Raw genomic sequence first — 19,761 nt, 5'->3', positions numbered from 1 at the left:
AAATAAAATTTCTATTTATATCAAATTTCTTATATTACCATACATCTACCAAATTTACTAGCAATATGGTTTAGATCCCCAATTCAATCTTATTCCTTAAGTATTTTTAAAGTTTTGGTTTTTTATAGTAATAATAATGGCTTTGCTTCTCTGATTAGATGTTGCTACTACTTACTGAGATCATTTGCTTCCCCAAATATATTGAAAAGATCTGTACTATAATACTTACCTTTTGACCATCATGCTCAAAAGTAGAAAACCAAGGTTCAGCAGTTTCCATAAGTTGTGAGAACATTGCACTAAAAATTAGAAAAATAATACAGTGCTAAACCCTCATTAAAGTAGAAATGGTGTAAAAAATTAACATTAACAGAAAGCTTTTGTACTTACTAGGCATCATGTTCCAGATACTCAGGGTTCAAGAGAGTTTTCATTTCCTCACTTAAAAAAGTAATACAAAGAATCAAAATATGTAATTTTTTAATTGAAGGGAATGCAGAGGTTACCTTATTGTACACTCATAAACCAACTTTCATACAATGTGCAAATGAAAAAAAAAATCATTCTTTCTAAATAAAAAAAGTAATTCCATCAACAAACGAAACCTCCTCTTTCTATAAATATCAAAAACAAACTAGGTACCTTGTCTGTGCCACAATGAAGTACCTTATTGCTCCAAAGAACAAATACAAAAGGTGACAATATATTCCTTGCATGTGCCTGATCTAGAATAAATTGATTACTTCACAATCTATTTTGTTTTTTTTAAAACAAAACAAAACAAATTATTTACTTACTGGTCAAATATACCATATCAAAACATTCTTTTTCTTTTAATGGCTTCTATGTTTATAATATTTTAACACTCATTAAATAGTGACAGTACCTCTTTCAAATTTACTTTAGTGTTGCTTTTACCTTTCAATGGCTTGAAACTGCTAAAGCAGCATGTCCAAATTATTTAAAAGTAATTTTCAATCAGTTATACTTTCCTGGTGAGTATACTGTGTACACATGTTTTTAAAAAGATAAAACCTGGCATGAAAACAGGATCACAATACTAACTTCATCCTTATCATACTTCAGAAAAACTGAAGAAAGGGTAATTAAGATATAGTTATTCTGGTCAGATCCAATAAACTCAGTATAATTAGAAAAACTCAAAATGAACTAAAAATACTCATCTGTAATACAGTAAACAAAAGTTAATTTAACAAAGACTCTATGCTGACCAAAATGGATGGCTATATTTAATTAATAAAAATTACATAAACTCATAAAACATTATGTGTTAATTTTTTATGTTCTGCATATGGATGGGTCAGCCTATGGAATACTTCCGACAAAGGTTTATAATCTCACAGCATCCATTCCCAAGATACTTCCTGGCTACCTCTCTAGGCCACCAGGGCATTTAAAGTTAGAAAACATATTCCAACAATTAGCCTAAATTAAAAATAATCACTAAAGTTACTTGCTGTAAAGAATAAATTACATGACAAACCATTTTTGTTTATTTATAGACTGGGGTTCTTTGGGGGTACTAGTCTCCTATTTATGACTTGAACTCAGTCAAACCTGGAGAGGGGAAAGAAGCTGACAGAGAAGGTTCTCATGAAGCTTGTAGTGAAAGAATGGTTCATTAGAGGATGGTATTTATGAATATTATCAATCAATAGCAATTTGCCATTACAGCAAAAATGTCGTCTTCTTGATCTATTAGTTATAGAGAGGTCTTTGGCACAGATCTATGATTTGCAAAGACTATTAAAATTACAAATTTGCCCATGGCCTATAGGACTACAACTATTAAGCGGAATTAACAATCAGCTACGTGAAACACAACCAAATGTTTATAATTTACAAAAGTACCATCAATGTAAAAGATTCTCAGGTTAAAATGATTATAGCAAGGCTTAAAAAACAGATGGAGGTTATATAAAAACTTGCCTTGGCTGGGCAGACTCACTGGCATGAAGAAAAGCTTGGTGGTCACAGTGGAGAATAAAGACTATAGGCGCTAAGAGCTCGTGCATGCCCTGAAACATAAGAGCAAGAGAAATGAGAGGGGAAAGATGTTGAGGGCCCACCAGTAGACAGAACAGGCTCAGCTAAATGCTTCTTCAACTGATCCTCACCATCAACATTTCCATATTTTAGAGAAACGCATAAAATGAAAAGCTACAAAATGAGATTTACTTTTAGAATTTGATTCCAATTCAACCATAGCACAAATTCTTCTTCTTTAAAACATGGAGAGCATTTCTCTTTTAAATGACACAACAAACAATAAATTGGCATGGCAGACAACCTTGCACCTGTCAGTTGCTTCAGGAACTGTACTCATAAATATGAATTTCATTTATGCAAATTATAATCATGAGCTACAGTGTAAAGATCTGCAGTAAGAAGGGCAACTGAGAACTGTAGACCTAAGGAAATTACATCCAATGTTTTCATTATATAATGGCTCAAAATTAGGATGTCTGTAGATTTAGGAAGAGCTGAAGTCAGCTAGCTGGAAATGCTGGATAATAAAAGAAACAATCTCTAGCAGGTATGACAGCAAACAAAGTTTTCAAAGTAAGTATGATTTCCAACATGTTTAATCTGAAAACTACCGTAATTTTTTCCTGTCTACTTCAACTATAAGGTTACTATTAAATTCATTTAGTGAATTCACCAATTGTATTTTCTGTTTCTTTATATTAGTGTTACCCATGGATTATAGGAATAGGCACAGAAACAAAAACGCATATTAGTTACTAAGTTATCTCCAAAAGAAAACTATAAAAATCCATTATTTATCCATTAATGTGGAAAAGCAAGGTATTCCACAACAGTAATTTGCTTTTTAACTGAGATGCTTTCCCCCCTTAAGCAGCAGCAAACATATTTGGCAAATTAAAAATAGACTATTTTCTGTCTCTTAAAGTGAGTAAATTAACATTTTCCTTATGCTTAATAATTATGGATGCTCTTTTATTAAAAAAATAAGACAAAACACCACCTTTATAGGAAATAAAAATAAAATATGGAAGCAAAGAGAAGAGTTTAACTGGTGGAAAGAGAGACTTCTCACGATGGAATGATGGAAAGGCAGTCACATAACCCTCTGTACGTTCTAGAAGCACCAGGCTATTATTAGAAAGCTAGCGGCCAGTGCAAAGTAAGATGAAAGTGAACTCTATCAGAGTTCATTTATAAGTTATCACTAGCCTTGAATTAGGACTTAATGACATTTGTACAAAATCATCTCTGATACACTGAATAGTTACTTGTGATTAAGACAAATTACCACACATCACTTCAATCTTTTTAAGTAACCACGTCCTTAATAAACAAAACTTTAAATGTCTATTTGCCTATCTCTTAGAGCATGATAGAGATCCAGAAAAAATGGAATTAAGTGCTGCTAAGTGTGCTTTAAAATCATCACGAGGTGTTTATTCTCCTGGAATAATCGCAAAGTATTCCAAACGCCAAGTGCCATAATTTAATCATCAAACTAGAAGCTACTTACTATAGTGCTTGTACTTACTGTAGCTATAGAAAAAAAAAAAGACAAGGAGAAAGGAAGGAAGAAATGGAAGGAAGAAATGAAAGGAAGGAAGAGAAGGAAGAAAAGGAAGAGAAGGAAGGAAGGAAGCAAGGAAGGAAGGACAGACTGACCAAAAGAAAGAAATTAAAAACTATGCTAGATATCCTTATGGTAATTTTTTTTTGCCTATTTCTGATCATTAACTTAAGATGAAGGCCCTAGAAGTAGAATTTCTGGGTAAATGAGTAAAGACCTTTGTTAAAGTCCCTGATATATACAATTAAGCTGCCCTTCAGAAAGAGTTCCCTCACTTGACAGCTTAAGAGTTGCCACTTCATACCTAATCTGTAGTGTTTTATTTATTTTAATCCTGTAAAACTTCATAGTCAAATGGTTTCTTATTTAAATGCTAGTGAGGATGAGACAAAAATTTTATTGACCATTTTTATTTAATGAATTGCCCATTTTCTCCTAATGAAGGTTTGTTAACAGTTCTTCACCAATTCAGGAGATGAACCTTTAGTCATTTCTGTTACATATGCTTTTCCACACTCATCATTTGACTTTTAATCTCGATGATATCTTACAACACAGTGAAGGTGTATACTTTAAAACTGTCAAATCAAGACATCATCCTTCATGGCTTCTTGTTTGCTTCCATGCCTAAAAAGACTTTCCTTATATCGAGGTTAGGGGAGTATGTAGTTTTCTTTTTTACAGCTAATTCTTTACCCACATGGTATTTATTTTTGCCCTAAAGAATAAATAGGTATTTTTCTCTACAAAAGAGTTCAACTAATTCTTGAATAACCCATCTTCTCCCAAGAGTTCTTTAATGTCGTCTTTACCATACATGAATAGTCAGAGCTTGTTTTTTCTCAGCTTTTACTGGCATTCCATTGGCTTATCCATTATTGACAAGAACCTTACTATTTTAATTACTTGAGCTATAAAATATTCTAGTCCTCCACATTTTCTATTCTTTTTCTCAAAATTATCTTGCCTATTCTAACTTAATTAGAAGGTAAGCTTCAGTATCATTTAGTTAAATAAAATGTTAAATACTGCAATTTTTATTGGCATGGCATTAACATTACTTGAAGAAAATAGATATTTTAAAGAACAACACATTTTCTAGCCCAAAAGTTTATAAAACTGCTTAGTTTCTCACTAGGTTTTTGTTGTTGCTGCTGGTGGTGGTGGTGATCTTCTGATTAGGCCTTTTCCCCCTCCATATATTCTCTAATTAATGACTGGCTTAATAAGAATGAGTTCTTGTGTAAATGTTATCTTCCCACCCTCTTTAAATTTTCTCTTCCTTCTGGTTTCTATGACACTATTCTCTCCAGATTCTTCATTTGCTCATGCATAATTCATCTTCCAAATTCATATTTCAAAAATAGGGGTGCCTGGATAACTCAGCTGGCTGATCGCCAGACTTCTGATTTTTGCTCAGGTCATGATCTCAGAGTTGTGAGATCGAGCCGAGTCCAGCTCCATGCTGGGTGTGAGGCCTGCTTAAGATTCTCTCTCCCTCTTCCTCTGTCCCCTGCCCTCTACTCGTGCTTTCTCTCTTTCTAAAAATTAATTATTAACTACCTATGATAATGCTGAGAACTCAAACGTAAATGAAGTGGGCAAGTTTCTAAGCATTATGGAGTTCACACTCTAGAGAGCAAGACACACAATAATAAAATAAGCACAGAATGACTATACAATTATAAACTGTGATAAGTGATTTCTACGTGTAGATACAAAAATCCAGTTCCTACTACAGGCTCAGCACATAGAAGGTATTCACTGGATGGTGCCTGACTGATGAAATATCTGCCTCTCCATATAGCAATGTATTGGTAAAAGTTGAACTACAATATGAGAAATAAAAAAAGGAGAACATTAAATCATATATCGAATCAGTAAATAAGGGTGCTCTTTGTATAATGGAAATTAAGAGTCCCCTGAATATCATTAGGACAACCTTTCACAAATTCATTGTTGACTTCTAACTAAACTGGGGATATTTTCTCAAATAGACTTGAAGAGATTGTTGGTTTTACTCTTAATTCTAGACTAGTAAAACCTGATTAAAAATTACAAGTGGCAAGTTTATAAGGATCTTTAAAGGAAAAGAGAACTATTTAGAAAGGGCCATGAATTCAGTATGCTATAATTTAACAAAGCATAATAAAACATAATATATTGTCAGTATATGTATTGGTTCCCTAAATGTGTATTTTGCTTTCCTCTATACCATCGGCATTTCTGCTTGCTTCACGTCTTTATCCCTGCTGGATTGTTAGAAGTCACTGCACTCCAAACTCATGCCAGTTGAACATAAAGGTAACGAAGTTTTCTTCATCAACAGCCTGTAGGCTCACAAAATTGAACCTGTTCTTTTATCTGCCTGTGTTCATTTAGCCCACCAAGCAGTCTTTATTAAAGCTGAGGCATCAGGCAGTCAAAGTTCATTAATACCATTTATATAATCTCTGCAGTTTCAATTAACTCAGCAAGACATTCTACTACATGATAACAGTCTCATTAATTCAATAAAATCCCATAACTATTAACAATATGGTCGATGTTAAACGGGGTGTCACCTAGTACAAAATAATAGCTTTAACAGCTTGTGATGAAACTCAAGTTTTTTTTTCTTAAATTTGATCTGGCTAAATATTCAGTCCTTCTTTAGCAAGGTATTATTTCTATGTAAAGAATCTATAGGATTTTAATCATGTACAGGGAGTAATTAAGTCTTACTAAGTGATTCCCAAGAGTAAGTTAATAATACTTTCTTGGTTTTGTCTAAATTATCCAGAATCTGACCTTCCATATTCTTGTTTAGTCTTCCTTACAAATGCAGTGGGCCACATGCATCACAATGCCTGAGTGCAGTTACTAGGTTTTTGTTCCTTGTCTGTGGAACTTGTCTTCATTATTACCACACTTCTTTAATTGACTTTTTTCTTCCACTAAAGAAAAATGGGAAACAAATCTACAACTTGGGATGACTTTATACTGACTGGGTTTACTGTCATCAAATCCTTTACTGCGCAGTATTTTCAAATACTGGAAAGAAGGGCACGATGAAGAGATAAGCCTGATGACAAAAGCCAACACAATGAGGAGATAACAGAAAAATAGAAACAAACCTGAATCATTGATGAGGAGTCTGAACTACTGAACTAATACTGCAGAACCATTTTACCTCTAGACTTCTTGAAAAGTGAGTTAATAAAGTCCTTAGAGTTGAAGTCATTCTGAGTGAGATTTTCAGTTTTTTGCTTCCAAAAATCCTACATTAATACTTATTTTCTCCTAGTCTCCTTTTTGGTTAGTTGGTTGGATTTTGGTCTTTGAACTTTGTATCCCACATAGGACTCTTTGCTGACAGCATGAAGCTTGCTTGGGATTCTCTCTCTCTCTCTCTCTCTCTCTTTCCCTTTTCCTGCTCACTTTCTTTCTCTCTCAAAATAAATAAATACATTAAAAAAAAAAAAAGAATCCATATGTAACTGGACCTGCTCTTAGTTTGTTCCACTGATCTCTGTTGATTCCCACAGTATTGTTATACTGGCATGCTCACAGAATATTTAGAGAATAATTACCGTTCTTTGCCAAATGCCTTTACCATTCTCCCCTTCCTCTAAATTCTGTGGGAATTTGAACATATTTAATAACGATAATAATAGTAATAACCAGCACAAATACCAAAAAGAACCCTTAGTGAGCACTATGTGTTGTTGTTTTTTAATGTTTTATTTATTTCTGAGAAAGAGAGAGAGAGAGCTAGAGAGAGAGCGAGAGAGAGAGAGAGAGAGAGAGAGACAGCGAGCATGAGCAGGGGAGGGTCAGAGAGACAGGGAGATACAGAATCTGAAACAGGCTCCAGGCTCTGAGCTAGCTGTCACAACAGAGCCCAATGCAGGCCTCGAACCCACGAGACCATGACCTGAGGCGAAGTCAGACACTTAACCGACTGAGTCACCCAGGTGCCCCTGTGTTTTTCTTTCTTTAATGTTTGTTAATTTTTAAGAGAGACAGAGAGAAACAGAGCATGAGTGGGGCAGGGGCAGATATATAGAGAGAAACATAATCTGAAGCAGGCTCCAGCCTCTGAGCTGTCAGCACAGAGCCTGACGCAGGGCTTGAACTCACAAACTAGGAGATCATGACCTGAGCTGAAATCTGACGGTCAACAAACTGAGCCACCCAGGCACCCCAGCACTATAGAGTCTTTATAGAGTTTTTAACTCTATAAAGTCATTACTGTTATGGCCCTCATTTTACTGCTAACAAAACTAAGATTTAGAAAATTTAAGTAAATTGTTTGGGTTATGTAGCTAGCAATTGATTGCCATTATGAGTGAGATATATTTTTTCCATTTCTCATTCTAAAAGGTGGTTATCGCCATGTAATTAATATAAAGACATATTACTAATATTAAAAGATAAAATTAGTTCCCTTGGGTATTATATGTCTATAATAACAAATACATTATTTAGGACAATTGTAATATGACTTAGTTTATTATCTTTAAACCGATCAAGTTTACTTCAAATTAAATACACTGTTCTAGGGGAGCCTGACAGGCTCAGTGAGAAGAGCGTGTGGCCCTTGATCTCCGGGTTGTGAATTCCAGGCCCATGCTGGGTGTAGAGACTACTTAAATAAATAAACTTAAAAACATGTTTAGGAGCACCTTGGCTCAGTCAGTTAGGCATCAGACTTCCGCTCAGATCATGCTCTCATTGTGGTTTGTGGGTTCGAGCCCCATGTTGGGCTCTGCGCTGACAGCTCAGAGCCTGGAGCCTGCTTTGGATTCTGGTCTCCCTCTGTCCCTGTCCCTCCCCTTCTGGCACGCTGTCTTTCCCTCTTAAAAATAAACACTAAAAAAAATTAAAAATTTAAAAAAATAAATACATTGCTTTAATCATACAGGTGTTTTCTGTTATATTACAGTAAAGTTAAGTCACTATCAGTTGGACATACATTATAACTTCTAACTGTTTGAGAATTTATTAACTTGGCTTGAATTTCCGCTTACTATACATTTTGAGAAATACAGAAAAATATCCAACTTTATATATTTGTAACACAAAAAAATATTCAACTTTGTAGATTTTCTTTGAAAAATTATCAGCTTAAGTAGAAATCCAAATACTTCTTTATATATTAAATACCTATTTCACATTTCAGTGAGAGCAAAACATAATCCAACAATGTTCTTTCCTTTAGCAATGGGATAAATCAAATACCTGGATAACAAAGAGTATCATAAACTTTCAAAAATGTACAGGAACTTTCTAGAGTCATATTACCAGTAAATTTTAAAGAGTGGAAGGACACTTGATTATTTTTTACAAGGCAGGTCACATATCTATGAATGCTGTATTTATAAACACTATTTATACATACAACTCTGAAAAGTTTTATTACTAGATTGGCTTCAAAGATGCTGTTTATAAACAAACTCCCAAAAGTTGAAAGAAAAGATTGAACGCCTTACAGAAGACAATTTGGTGGAATGTCTTATAATAAGGAAGAAGCATATGTGCTTCAATGAGCTTACTTTTCTCACCATGCAGCTGACAAGCAGCTCTCTGATTGCTTTACTATTATGATACAACTTTGGATACAATAAAGGCTACATTATTGCTCTATCATTTGTCAAGCTGTATAGAAAATTTTGAGTCAATGGATGCCACCTGTACGATATTTTCATTACCTGTTTATAAAGCAACTGCTCGTTTTCTCTAGCATAACAGAAAAGAACATCTGTAAGAATTTTTCTCACATTTTCTTGTTGGAAAAACTGCATTTCAGGAAACCTGAAGAAAGAAAACACAGGATTAAAACTGACTAGCACAATTCCAAGAAATAGCCTCAAACTCTCGTCAAGGGTTATTTTATGTGTTAGTACAAGTGTGTATTTGCCATGCAACTAACTTATGCCACTGGTGAGACTGATAATGTTAAGGAAAAAAGAGTGAGGAGAGGGAAACCATTGGAAATGATACATTTCAACACCCAAATATTTCACAAGTCTCCATATGCTTAAAGTCCTCACACGGTGGATACAATAGTTCTTAAGCAAAATGAATCCTAGCCTATATATTTAGGGGTTTAGCCCCTTTGGATTTTAGGATGCACCAGCTTTTTTTAAAGAAATCATTATCTTTTTTTAATGTGAATATCAGGATTTAGATTATTATACATGACCACACTGTTAGTTTTGTCTGATTAAAATGTAGACTTCAAATGGAACAAGTCAGTCAGTATTGCTTAAATGCTCTCTGGATCAAAAAGTCTGCCAGGTGCTCTGAAGTAATGAAAACAGAAAAAGGGCACAGTATCCACTTGAAAGGAGCTTACAAAGTTGTTTTTAATGAAAGAATATACAACTGCACAACCCAAAGAACAAATACATAGCAATCTAATACACAACAAACATATAAGGGAAGAAATAACGTCGCTAGAAATTAACAGTCAAATAGGTTCAATCACAAAAGATTTGAACAAAGATTTGTAGGTGAGGAGGAAGAAGGACATTCAGTGGGAAAGATAACCACATCAGAAGGAAAGATGCAGGCCCAGAAGGCAATGAGGATTCCAAGTGTACAGCTCAGTATGGTAATGTGTAATGAGAGAGAAGAGGCCTCCATGAAGTACTGCCAGTTGAGAGAAGGACAAGACAGAAGAAAAGGTGGGGCAGGTCTGGAGAGAGCTCTGAATGCTGAATTTACAAATCAAGATAAACAACCAAGTGACCCTACATTTCTGAATAGGTAAGTAACAAAGAAAATAATATCTGAGTAACTTTAAGTGGGAATAAGCCTTGAAAGAGGAGAGGTTACAGGAAGGAACAAAGGGCATTATAATGAAGTGAAGTGGAAAAATAACAAACCTGAGAAGAGAAGCCTGCATTCAAATTCATGTTGCATAATTACCAGCTATATAATCTTGAGTGAGTGACTGCTTAACTGCCTCACCTGTCAAATAGGGATAATAATACTGATCTTGTGACCAAGATGAGATCACGTTAAAGCACCAGGAACAGTGCCTGGTGAGCAGTGAATGTGCAGAAATAGAGGTGATCATTAGTCTTCGAGTACTGGTACTTTAGGCGATAAAGAAGTGAATTAGGTGGCTTTGGAACTTAAGAGAATATGAGAGGCTGAAAGGAAGAGTAACCAATGCATGGCCAAGTGCAGGGTAATATCAAAACAGAAAAATACTCCTTAATGAGTCTTTTAAAGAGCAAAAAACGGTTGTTTTACTTCATATTATAATGGCTCACGGCCTTTTTCTGGAGACTTCAACTGTTTTATGCTTCATTCAGATCCTTTTCTGCCTCCTTGTGAGAGTTATAACTTTCCCCCCCCAGTCCAGGCTACGTTCCTGGGTTAACCATGCTGGTGGTTTGTGAAGCATCTCATTTCTTGTCCTAGTTTTTATAACATATTAAAGCCTGTTTTTTCTTCATCTGTTCATGTGACTTCTGCTTGAAATTTCCTTTGATGTCCCCAGATACATATATTTGTTTTTTTCTCTTGCAGAAAGAAGGCCTCTTTTCTTTGGATGCCAGTAAAAAAAAAAAAAAAAAAAAAAACCCATGCGGGTGAGCAGGATTACTTCACATCTCTGCCTAAGTCTTAATTTGATGACCCCTCCAGACAGTGCCTACTCAGGCAAGGAAGTGTGACTAGGCAGGCGCAAGTGACCTTAGCTCCTAAAGAAGAGAAAAATTAACCTGAAAGTAGATTCAGGGCAAGAATGTTATAGCATAGAAGCCATAGGTGTTTAAGAAAGACGTCAAACGTACTGAAGTAGGAAAGAAACACACACTTTTTAAATGACTTCTTTGGGACAAAAGAAGGTTGATAAAGCCCTTAGAAAGTCAAATATCCCAAATTAAAGTAATCAGGATGAAAGACATGCAAGTAGTTAAAATAAATTGCTAAAGAGAACTTTCTTGGGAAAACTGTCACTAAGGTAAAAACAGATTAATCCTTCTGAGAAGTGAAATTATTTCCCCTTCTTCCTCGTTAGGAGGACTTAAATCTAGACCTGTCTTTGTTTTTTAATTTGAGGTATAATTGACAGTCAACATTATATTAGTTTCAGGTGTAAAACATAATGATACGGTATTTGTATATACTGTGGAATGATCACCACAAGAAGTCTAGTTACCATCCTAGCCATGTCTTCAAATAGGCTTCTTGCCCCATGATTTAGATCATACGGCTTTACGATTTTGCATGTCCTCTCCCTTAACTAATCTTTGGAAATATTCCATAGGCAATGGGGCAATCAAACTCTGTGTAACCAATGCAATCTGAAATGATTTTGTGAGAAAGAACTAAAAACTCAACTTTGTAACAAATACCTATGAACTATATAGTAAGAGTTTAATATCTAACTACTAAAAATGTAAATTATGTTACTTATCAATTTATAGTTTCATTTAAATGCATACTAACCACTTGCAAGATTAAAAACAAGAGAGCTACAAGAATTAAACTGCAGGTAGATAATTTAAATTACCCACTTTTAGCAAATACCCAATCAACTAAAAATGTGTATTAGGCAGACACAGCATATCTACGCAACAGCACATGATCTACAATCCTAAAGTGCCAATTTATGAAGTTTCATGATACCCTCTTTTTTAGAAAAGTAGGACTTGTTCACTAAATTCTGATGGTTTCATAGCACCAAATAAGTAAGGTAGAAAGATGCAGAAAAGTTTTTTAAAAGATATAAAAGTTTAGGCTACTTAAGAAGTTTGAAAAAAAAAAAACAAAACCTTCTATTCAGAGAAGTTTTAAGCTCAAGAAGTCTTTGGAGATTATCTAGTCTAACTCAGAAGATCAAAGGCAAGGATTCTGAGACTCACTGATTAATACCTGCTCCCACATAACTGGATATTTAGGGGAGGAGTACTTTCCAATCGCTTCACTCATCAATTATAAATGGGTCAGAGATACATATTTAGGTTAAATTCCAGGAGTTCAGAGTTATCAAGAAGAACCTAGCTCAAAAGGCTGATGAATACACCTGAAGAGTAACATATATTTTCCATGACAAATATTTGATTATCTTATTGTCAGGCTTCAAACCACAGGACATAACATACCATCTATAGGAATCAGAATAAGAGAAAGACAAGGGGCACCTGGGTGTCTCAGTTGGTTAAGTGTCTGACTTCGGCTCAGGTCATGATCTCACAGTCTGTGAGTTTGAGCCCCGTGTTGGGCTCTGTGCGGACAGCTCAGAGCCTGGAGCCTGCTTCAGATTCCCTATCTCCCTCTCTCTCTGCCCCTCCCCCTCTCATGCTCTGTCTCTCTCCATCTCTCAAAAATAAATAAATGTTAAAAAAATTTTTTTTTGATTAAAAAAATAAGAGGGAGAAAAGTATAACAAGTAGCTTTTCTAGGAATAGTAATTATCAGTTTTTGATGATAGGATTTAAGTTTCAAAATAGCTTCCCTGCCATTCATTACACTTGTATGCTTTCTTTTACCCCATGCCACCTGGTGTTGATTCAGGACAGGTAAGGTCATTTGAACACCATTCTAACCCAAATATCATTGGAAAGGCAAATTTACTTTTGAAATAATAATAAAAATCACAGAATACAGGCCCAAGGTGGGCCTTTTTTTCATGGAAAACAAGAAAGAAATGGTAGTAACTTCAGTAAAGATGAGGTAGAGAAAACAATGTAAGAATTAAAACTGTACAAGTTTATACATTAATACAAGTCAAATATCTGATAGGCAAATAAAAGGGAAAAACAATTCACACTAAATAAGGACTGAGAATAAGTTTTATTACTAGAAAACAGAAATCCAAGAGAAGTAACTTCCACATGCCAGGAAATGGGAAGGAAACAGAAATAAATGAGAGTAGAACTGTGGTATAGACAAAACCAAAGAGAAAGTCATAGTCATATATTCCATGATGAAATTTAGACAACATAGTCTAAAATTTTTCTTTTTCTTCTTTTTTTTTCTTATTCTTTTTTTTTTTTTTAACTGTATCCCAGACTTCTTTCAGAACAAAGTGATGAGTGATGTGGGGATTAAAACCAAGAGCATCCTTGAAGTTTATCTTCCCTCCAACCATTTTCCCTCAAACCCTCTGCCCACAAACCCTTTGTGTTCCCAAATCCATTCTTGGTGAATGTAGAACATAGTCCCAAAGCCCTGGTACAAACCCCAGGTTCTCTTCGTGGCTTTCCCCCTTCCTCTGGCCCCCATTCCTGGGAAGGACAGGCACCTCAGGAATGCATGGGAGAGCCCAGAAGGTGACAGACATAAAGGGAAGGGCTTCATCCTCAGGGAAAGGGAATGAGGAGTACAGGGCAGTGAAGTGAGGGCCCCTTTAGTCTGGGGTGCCAGAGGAAAGCATACCGGTGCCCCTGAGAAAGGGGACACAGCAGCCTCAGAATCTTCTAACGAACAGTCACTGCTCAATCATTTGCCGTTCTGGTGAGGGGTGCAGAAACACACTTGGACCACATCCCTCTGCAGCTCAAGCTGCTGGACAGTGTGGCTCCTCTGCCGCAGGGTGAGTTTGGGCACTGCAGGGGCACGTCCTCCAGGCTGTCTCTCCCTCAGTTCTTCATACTTGTTCACTTCCTCTCTGGGGCCTGCACAAGGGCCTCTGCTTTGAGTATCTCCTGACGACTTTTGTGACTGTCAGCTTCCTCCACCTACTTCTGCAGGAGGAGGCACAGCTTACAAGTTCTTGAAACTGAGCTGCAGGGCCTCAAAACATCAGATGGTCAATTGGCTAAACACCTTCCCAAAGAGAACCCCCAGGGTGAGCCCCACATCGGCCTAAGTACATCCCAGAGCGATCCTCTTCTGTTTCAGGAGCTTGGCGAATCGTTACAGGTCTTTCCGCAGAGCTCTGATGTCCTGGGACTCCTCAGGGTTTTACTCCAGCTTCTTCTTTTCTGGTCTCACAGCTCCAGGTCAGGCAGCGCAGGGCTCGGGGGAGAGGTGCCCCAGAGTTGCTCTCCACCCTAGCTCCCCACTCGCCTTCCACATGACAGGTCTCTAGGCGGGGGCACCAGGGCACCAGCCCTACTGAACTGAGGTCCAGAGTAGCAATCCTACCCAGCAGAACTCAAATGGTGGGGCGGGGCATGGAGGAGCCCCTCACACCTCAGAGCCTGGCCCCAGCCTCAGGATTCCTGAACGCACAGGAGGGCTCTGGAAGCTCAGCAAGGTCTAAGGGTGAGCCCCGCCAGGCTTGGCGCTCCCAGGCACACCGCCTCCACCGCCAGGTGTCCCACCAAGGAGAACAGCAACACCCAAGCCATGGACCTGAAGAAATGAGGGCTCTCCAAGGGACTCTAAGATTTTTCTTGATGGAAAAAAAGTATTTCAGTTCTAACTTAACTGATAAATTTAAAATAAAGCAGTTTCTTTCTCGTGATGTATAAATCAACTTATAATCAGACAAATTTTACATACTGAAAATTAACACCAAGAGATTTAAAACTTTGGTGTGTGAGTTTTGTTCTGCAGCTTGAAATAACCCAAAATTTGTAGGCACTACAGTTTACATTAGAAGACTTAAAAAATCTATTATTATAGAAAACTCAAACATTTCTAAAGAACAGATCATAGTAGACTCAATATATCCATCATCCAATTTCATTGCCCATCAATTCTTGTTTCATATATATTCTTCCCTCAATTCTGCATTCTGAAACAAATCTGAGATATCACATCCATAAATATTGTGGTATATATCTGTAAAAGAAAAGGGCTTTCTAAAAACATAACCATGTACTATTCTGGACAACTAATAAAAGAATGCATTAATTAAATCAAATATCCAGTTAATGTGCAAATTTCCCTAATTTTTTTTCAGTTTGTTCAAAGTCATGATCCAAGAAATGTCCACACACTACAATTTGTTGATCTCTTTAGATTTTAGATTTTTTTACTTTATAGATTTCTCCCCCCCCCCCCATATCTGTCTCTCTCTCTCTACAGTGAATTTGTTAAAGAAGCCAGGTTATTTACCATGCAGAAACTTTCATATTCTGAATTTTACTTATCATTTCTCAGTTTTGTTATTTAATACATGCCTCCTCCTCCTCCTATAGATCTTATTAACTGGTCATTAGGTCTAGAGACTTCATCAAATTCAAGTTCAATTTTCAACAAAATTTTTCATGGGGTGGTTTTGATGATGGCTTTAGCACCTTTTAACAAATTCTCTGACATTCCTCTTAATGAAAACGTGGAGGAATCTAACTTCTCTCCATTTGAGTATGTGCTGACCTTGGTGACTGGCTTCTCACAAAGTGATGCTGTCACATAACTTCTGTCTGGCTCTCCATCTGGACACGTCCTTGGAACTCAGACACCATGTCACTCCTAAGTCAAGTAGCTACATGGGAGAGCCATGTGGAAGTGTTCTAGTCACAGCTGCAGAGAAGGTCTCAGCTCAGAGCCAACTTCAACAGTGGGAAAGGGGGGTAAACAAGACTTCCCACGATTCCAGCCCCTAACTTTTAAGCCTGCTTGGCCAACACCGTGTGGAACAGAGACAAACTCTCCGGCTCAGCCCTGCCCAAGTCGGAGATTAATCAACAAAATAAATGTTGTCATTTTAAGCTCTGGGGTGGTTTACAAATAGAGATCTCGTACAGTTGGTACTGTGTACCTCCATCAGGATGCACATATTAGCTTATTTCTTTTTATGATTTCTTTTTATGATGATGAACCATTGGTGATCATTGCCTAGATCTATTAATTCATTAGAGATCGTAAACAGTAAAACTATAATTCTGTCATTTTATCCTCCTTTGTTATCCAAAAGCTATATATAATAAAAAATTTCCCTTCATCAATTTTTACTTACCCTGAAGCAAGGTCAGCAGAATTTTGAAAAATCTTGTTGACTCCCATTACATTAGCTCGAGGATACTTGTTGTGGACATCTAAGATCTATGAATGACAGAATAGCCACTAATTCTGTCACAAAAGTAACTTCCAACAACCAGACTATTCTACATGCCTTTTGGGTATCTTCTCATGAGACTGGAGTATATGGGAAATCAAGAAGTATGGAAGAACAGCTACACACCAGCTTTAGAGCCCTAATAACCAGGAATCCAGGTGCCTGATGTAAGATAAGTAGAAAGATACTCAACAGGGCAATGGTCTATCATAATACAGACAGACAACAAAGAGAAACCAGGCAAATTTCTGGGCAATCTATAATGAAGAGTTCGTCAGACAACAAAGAGACAAAAAAAATATATATATATTTCCTAAGCAAAAAAAGGGTTAAGAAAAGAGTGAAATGATAAAGGGCTTTGTCACCGCATTATAGTACATAATTAGGTAATTAGAAGTATTAAAACAGACAAAGCATTGGGCCCAGATGAATTACTGAAGATGCAAGTATTCAATAAGATGCCCCAGGGGAAAAAATAAAGCCCTTGGTGAAGGTTTATAATCATGCAGTAGGACAGAGAAGCACAGAAGGACTTGAAGGAACAATAACTGATGTTATGCCCATACTTCAAAAACAGAATTTCAAAACAAGCATTCATCCAAAATTTAAAATGAGCTGATAGAAAATCCCCAGAATACTATTAAACACCAAAATAATGATAATACCTTCTTCTGGTTTATTGTTTTATTAAAGAAGTGGAAAATCAAGCAAAAACCACGAAGAGGAGCAATTTCATATACAATGAAAGCAGGCATACTTTTTCTTCCTGTGCTCCAGGTTTTGGTTGATGATTGTACTGCTCTCCCTATTCAACCAAATCTGCCTTCTCATCCTTCCAGGCACACAGCTGGATTTAATTTCCCAGCTTCTTTCTCAGTTTAGCTGTAGACATGTGACTAAGCACTAGCCAGTGAAATGAGAGTGGAAGTGATGTATGACTGACCACAAAATTCAACCTTCACATCCAGTTCAATCAGGCCCCATGCACATTCCCCCTTCCAGTTGGATAGAAGGGAAAAAGGTCAACCAGGAGGCCTGGGAAGCTACCTGTGGAATGCGGTGGCTTTAAAAATACATCTGCAAATTTTTTTTTTTTTAATGAATATAATTTATTATCAAATTGGCTTACATACAACACCCAGTGCTCATCCCAGCAAGTACCCTCCTCAATGCCCATCGTGGGTTGCTTGGTCTGAGAGAAGTCTTCTCTGGAGAGACACTTAACGCGGTCTCATGGAAAGATCCACATGGAGAGGAACCAATATGGATCCTCCAGTCCTAATCAAGTCTTCAGATGACTGCACCTCCACTTGATATCTGGCTGCAATTTCAACCCAGAACCTTCCAGCTAAGCTCTTCTCAAACTGCTGATGAGCAGCAACTATGAAATAAGTGATCACTGTTCCAAGTCACTAGGTTTTTGTTGACATTATTTTGTAGCCATCGATAACTAAGACATGTTTTGATACCTGATTCTGGGATGTTATTAAAAAACCATAAAATATATGGTAGGAATGTCTACAGGACTGGACAGAAGCTGGAAGGACCTCGGGTACAGCACCAGTGAAAGTTTAAAGAATGTGAAAAAGGCTACTAACAAAAGACAACCCATGAAGAGGCTGCCACTGAGGCTTAAATGAAAATAAGGAAAAAATTACAGGAAAAATGGAGGAAGAAGCTTCTTTATTGTGTAGCAGCAACATGGCAGCCTCTAGTTATACAGAGAATTGAAAATGTACCACATAACTGGGGTGACTTAGCTAAGGAGTTATCTAGGTAGAGTGTTGAAGGTGATACCTTATTTATACTTGTTGCTTGTGGTGGAATGAAAGAGGAAAGAAGCAAAGTGAAGAACTGTTAATCTTAAAGGTTCTAGGACTTGCTCAAGGGTTTGAAGATAGAACTTCTCATTCACAGCCTCTTTATTCGGCAAATGATGGTAACATTAAGACAGTATTTCTGGGCAAAGATCATATCTAAAACACAGTTGGGGAAAATAAAAAAAAGGCTAAAGATGAAACCGAGGGAGTCAGTGTAAAATCTTTTGTTAAGATCTCAGAAAGCTCTAAAGTGGTGCCTCAGAGAACCCTTCTGTGAGATGGGACGCCTTGACGCCTGTAAAGATATAGAAGCATGCCTCACAAGCCTTCAGCAGTGAGAGGTCAAGGATGGTGCTGCATGTCCTAAACCATGCGTGAGTGCCTCTCACAACAAAGAATTGGCCAAAAATGTCAGTGCCCCCAAGGCTGAGAAACTCTGCAATAGAGCATATAAGCCCAGAGGGTAAAAACTGTATTTATTAAACCTCCACCTCTTTCTGAGGAAGATTTACAATAACTCACCAATGTTTCCATCTTCTGTTCGCTCCACAGAGTACTCTGCATGTAGAAAGTATTCACTTAATGTTTCTTGAATTGAAAAGGTGTTAAGTCCAGGCAAACAACATTAACATAAAATATTAGAGTTGTGGAAAGACTAGGCGTCCCGGGTATTATTTCTATTTTGGCCATTAACAAAGCATATTTTCTTAAGTCATATTTTTTCTTGGTTTCAACTTTCCAGATTTGCAAAATAAGAAGATTTAATTAGGGAACTACCAATAACACAAATGCCTATTATGGGTGCCAGATACAAAACATAAGAACAAAGCACTAAAGAAACAAAAAACATAAGATAGAAAGCATAAGAACTAAGCACTCAAAAAAATCTAGTACAGATAACAGACATTTTACAGCTACCGTTGAAGGACGATTATTACAATGAAATGTACATGGCTGGTAAAAGAACAAAGCAGGCACTATTTTCTTTAGCAGGCCTTCAACTTCTAAGACAGCAGCTAGGACACAGTAATATCCCAAGTAGTATTTGCTGAAAGAGCTAATGAACCCACAAACCAATAAACAAGCCAATGAAAGATAAAAATGAAATCTATATACTCAGGGACTGGAGGTGGGAAGGTGAAGCCTAAGAAAGGCCGGGCCCGAGTTGTGTCATTGTTTCTGCAATTAATAAAGACAAGAGCAACGTACAGCTTTCATAGGCCATAAACTGAAGGGGAACACTGATTTTAAAAAGGAAAGGAAAACAAAAAGTAGAAGTCTGTTGTGACGACAACAGGCAGAATCCAGACCAAGAGGACAGCAGAAATCTCCAAGGGTCTAAGATGAAAGGTGGAGATTTGAAATCACCATACGAGCGAGATGATGAAGCAGAAGGATTAAGAGGACAGGAA

General features: G+C 36.8%; 1 protein-coding gene and 1 pseudogene across 1 annotated transcript in view; both read right to left on the bottom strand.

Annotated features, from left to right (window-relative positions):
- TBC1D5 (TBC1 domain family member 5) overlaps positions 1-19,761 on the bottom strand; it is a 536,447-nt gene that overhangs the window by 213,526 nt on the left and 303,160 nt on the right. Inside the window, exons 10-14 of the mRNA XM_077750881.1 lie at positions 18,872-18,907; positions 9,271-9,373; positions 1,951-2,039; positions 391-441; positions 230-299 (exon numbers count right to left, since the gene is read on the bottom strand). Of these exons, the coding sequence (XP_077607007.1) occupies positions 230-299; positions 391-441; positions 1,951-2,039; positions 9,271-9,373; positions 18,872-18,907 (349 nt within the window). The remainder of the gene's footprint in view (positions 1-229; positions 300-390; positions 442-1,950; positions 2,040-9,270; positions 9,374-18,871; positions 18,908-19,761) is intronic.
- LOC144220603 (POU domain, class 5, transcription factor 1 pseudogene) lies at positions 13,592-16,477 on the bottom strand (annotated as a pseudogene).

The sequence above is a fragment of the Crocuta crocuta genome, unplaced genomic scaffold (assembly GCF_008692635.1).
Source record: "Crocuta crocuta isolate KB4526 unplaced genomic scaffold, BGI_CrCroc_1.0 scaffold279, whole genome shotgun sequence".
Lineage (NCBI taxonomy): Eukaryota > Metazoa > Chordata > Mammalia > Carnivora > Hyaenidae > Crocuta > Crocuta crocuta.
The sequence above is the reverse complement of the archived record's forward strand: the minus strand, read 5'-3'. Positions and strand labels throughout refer to the sequence as shown.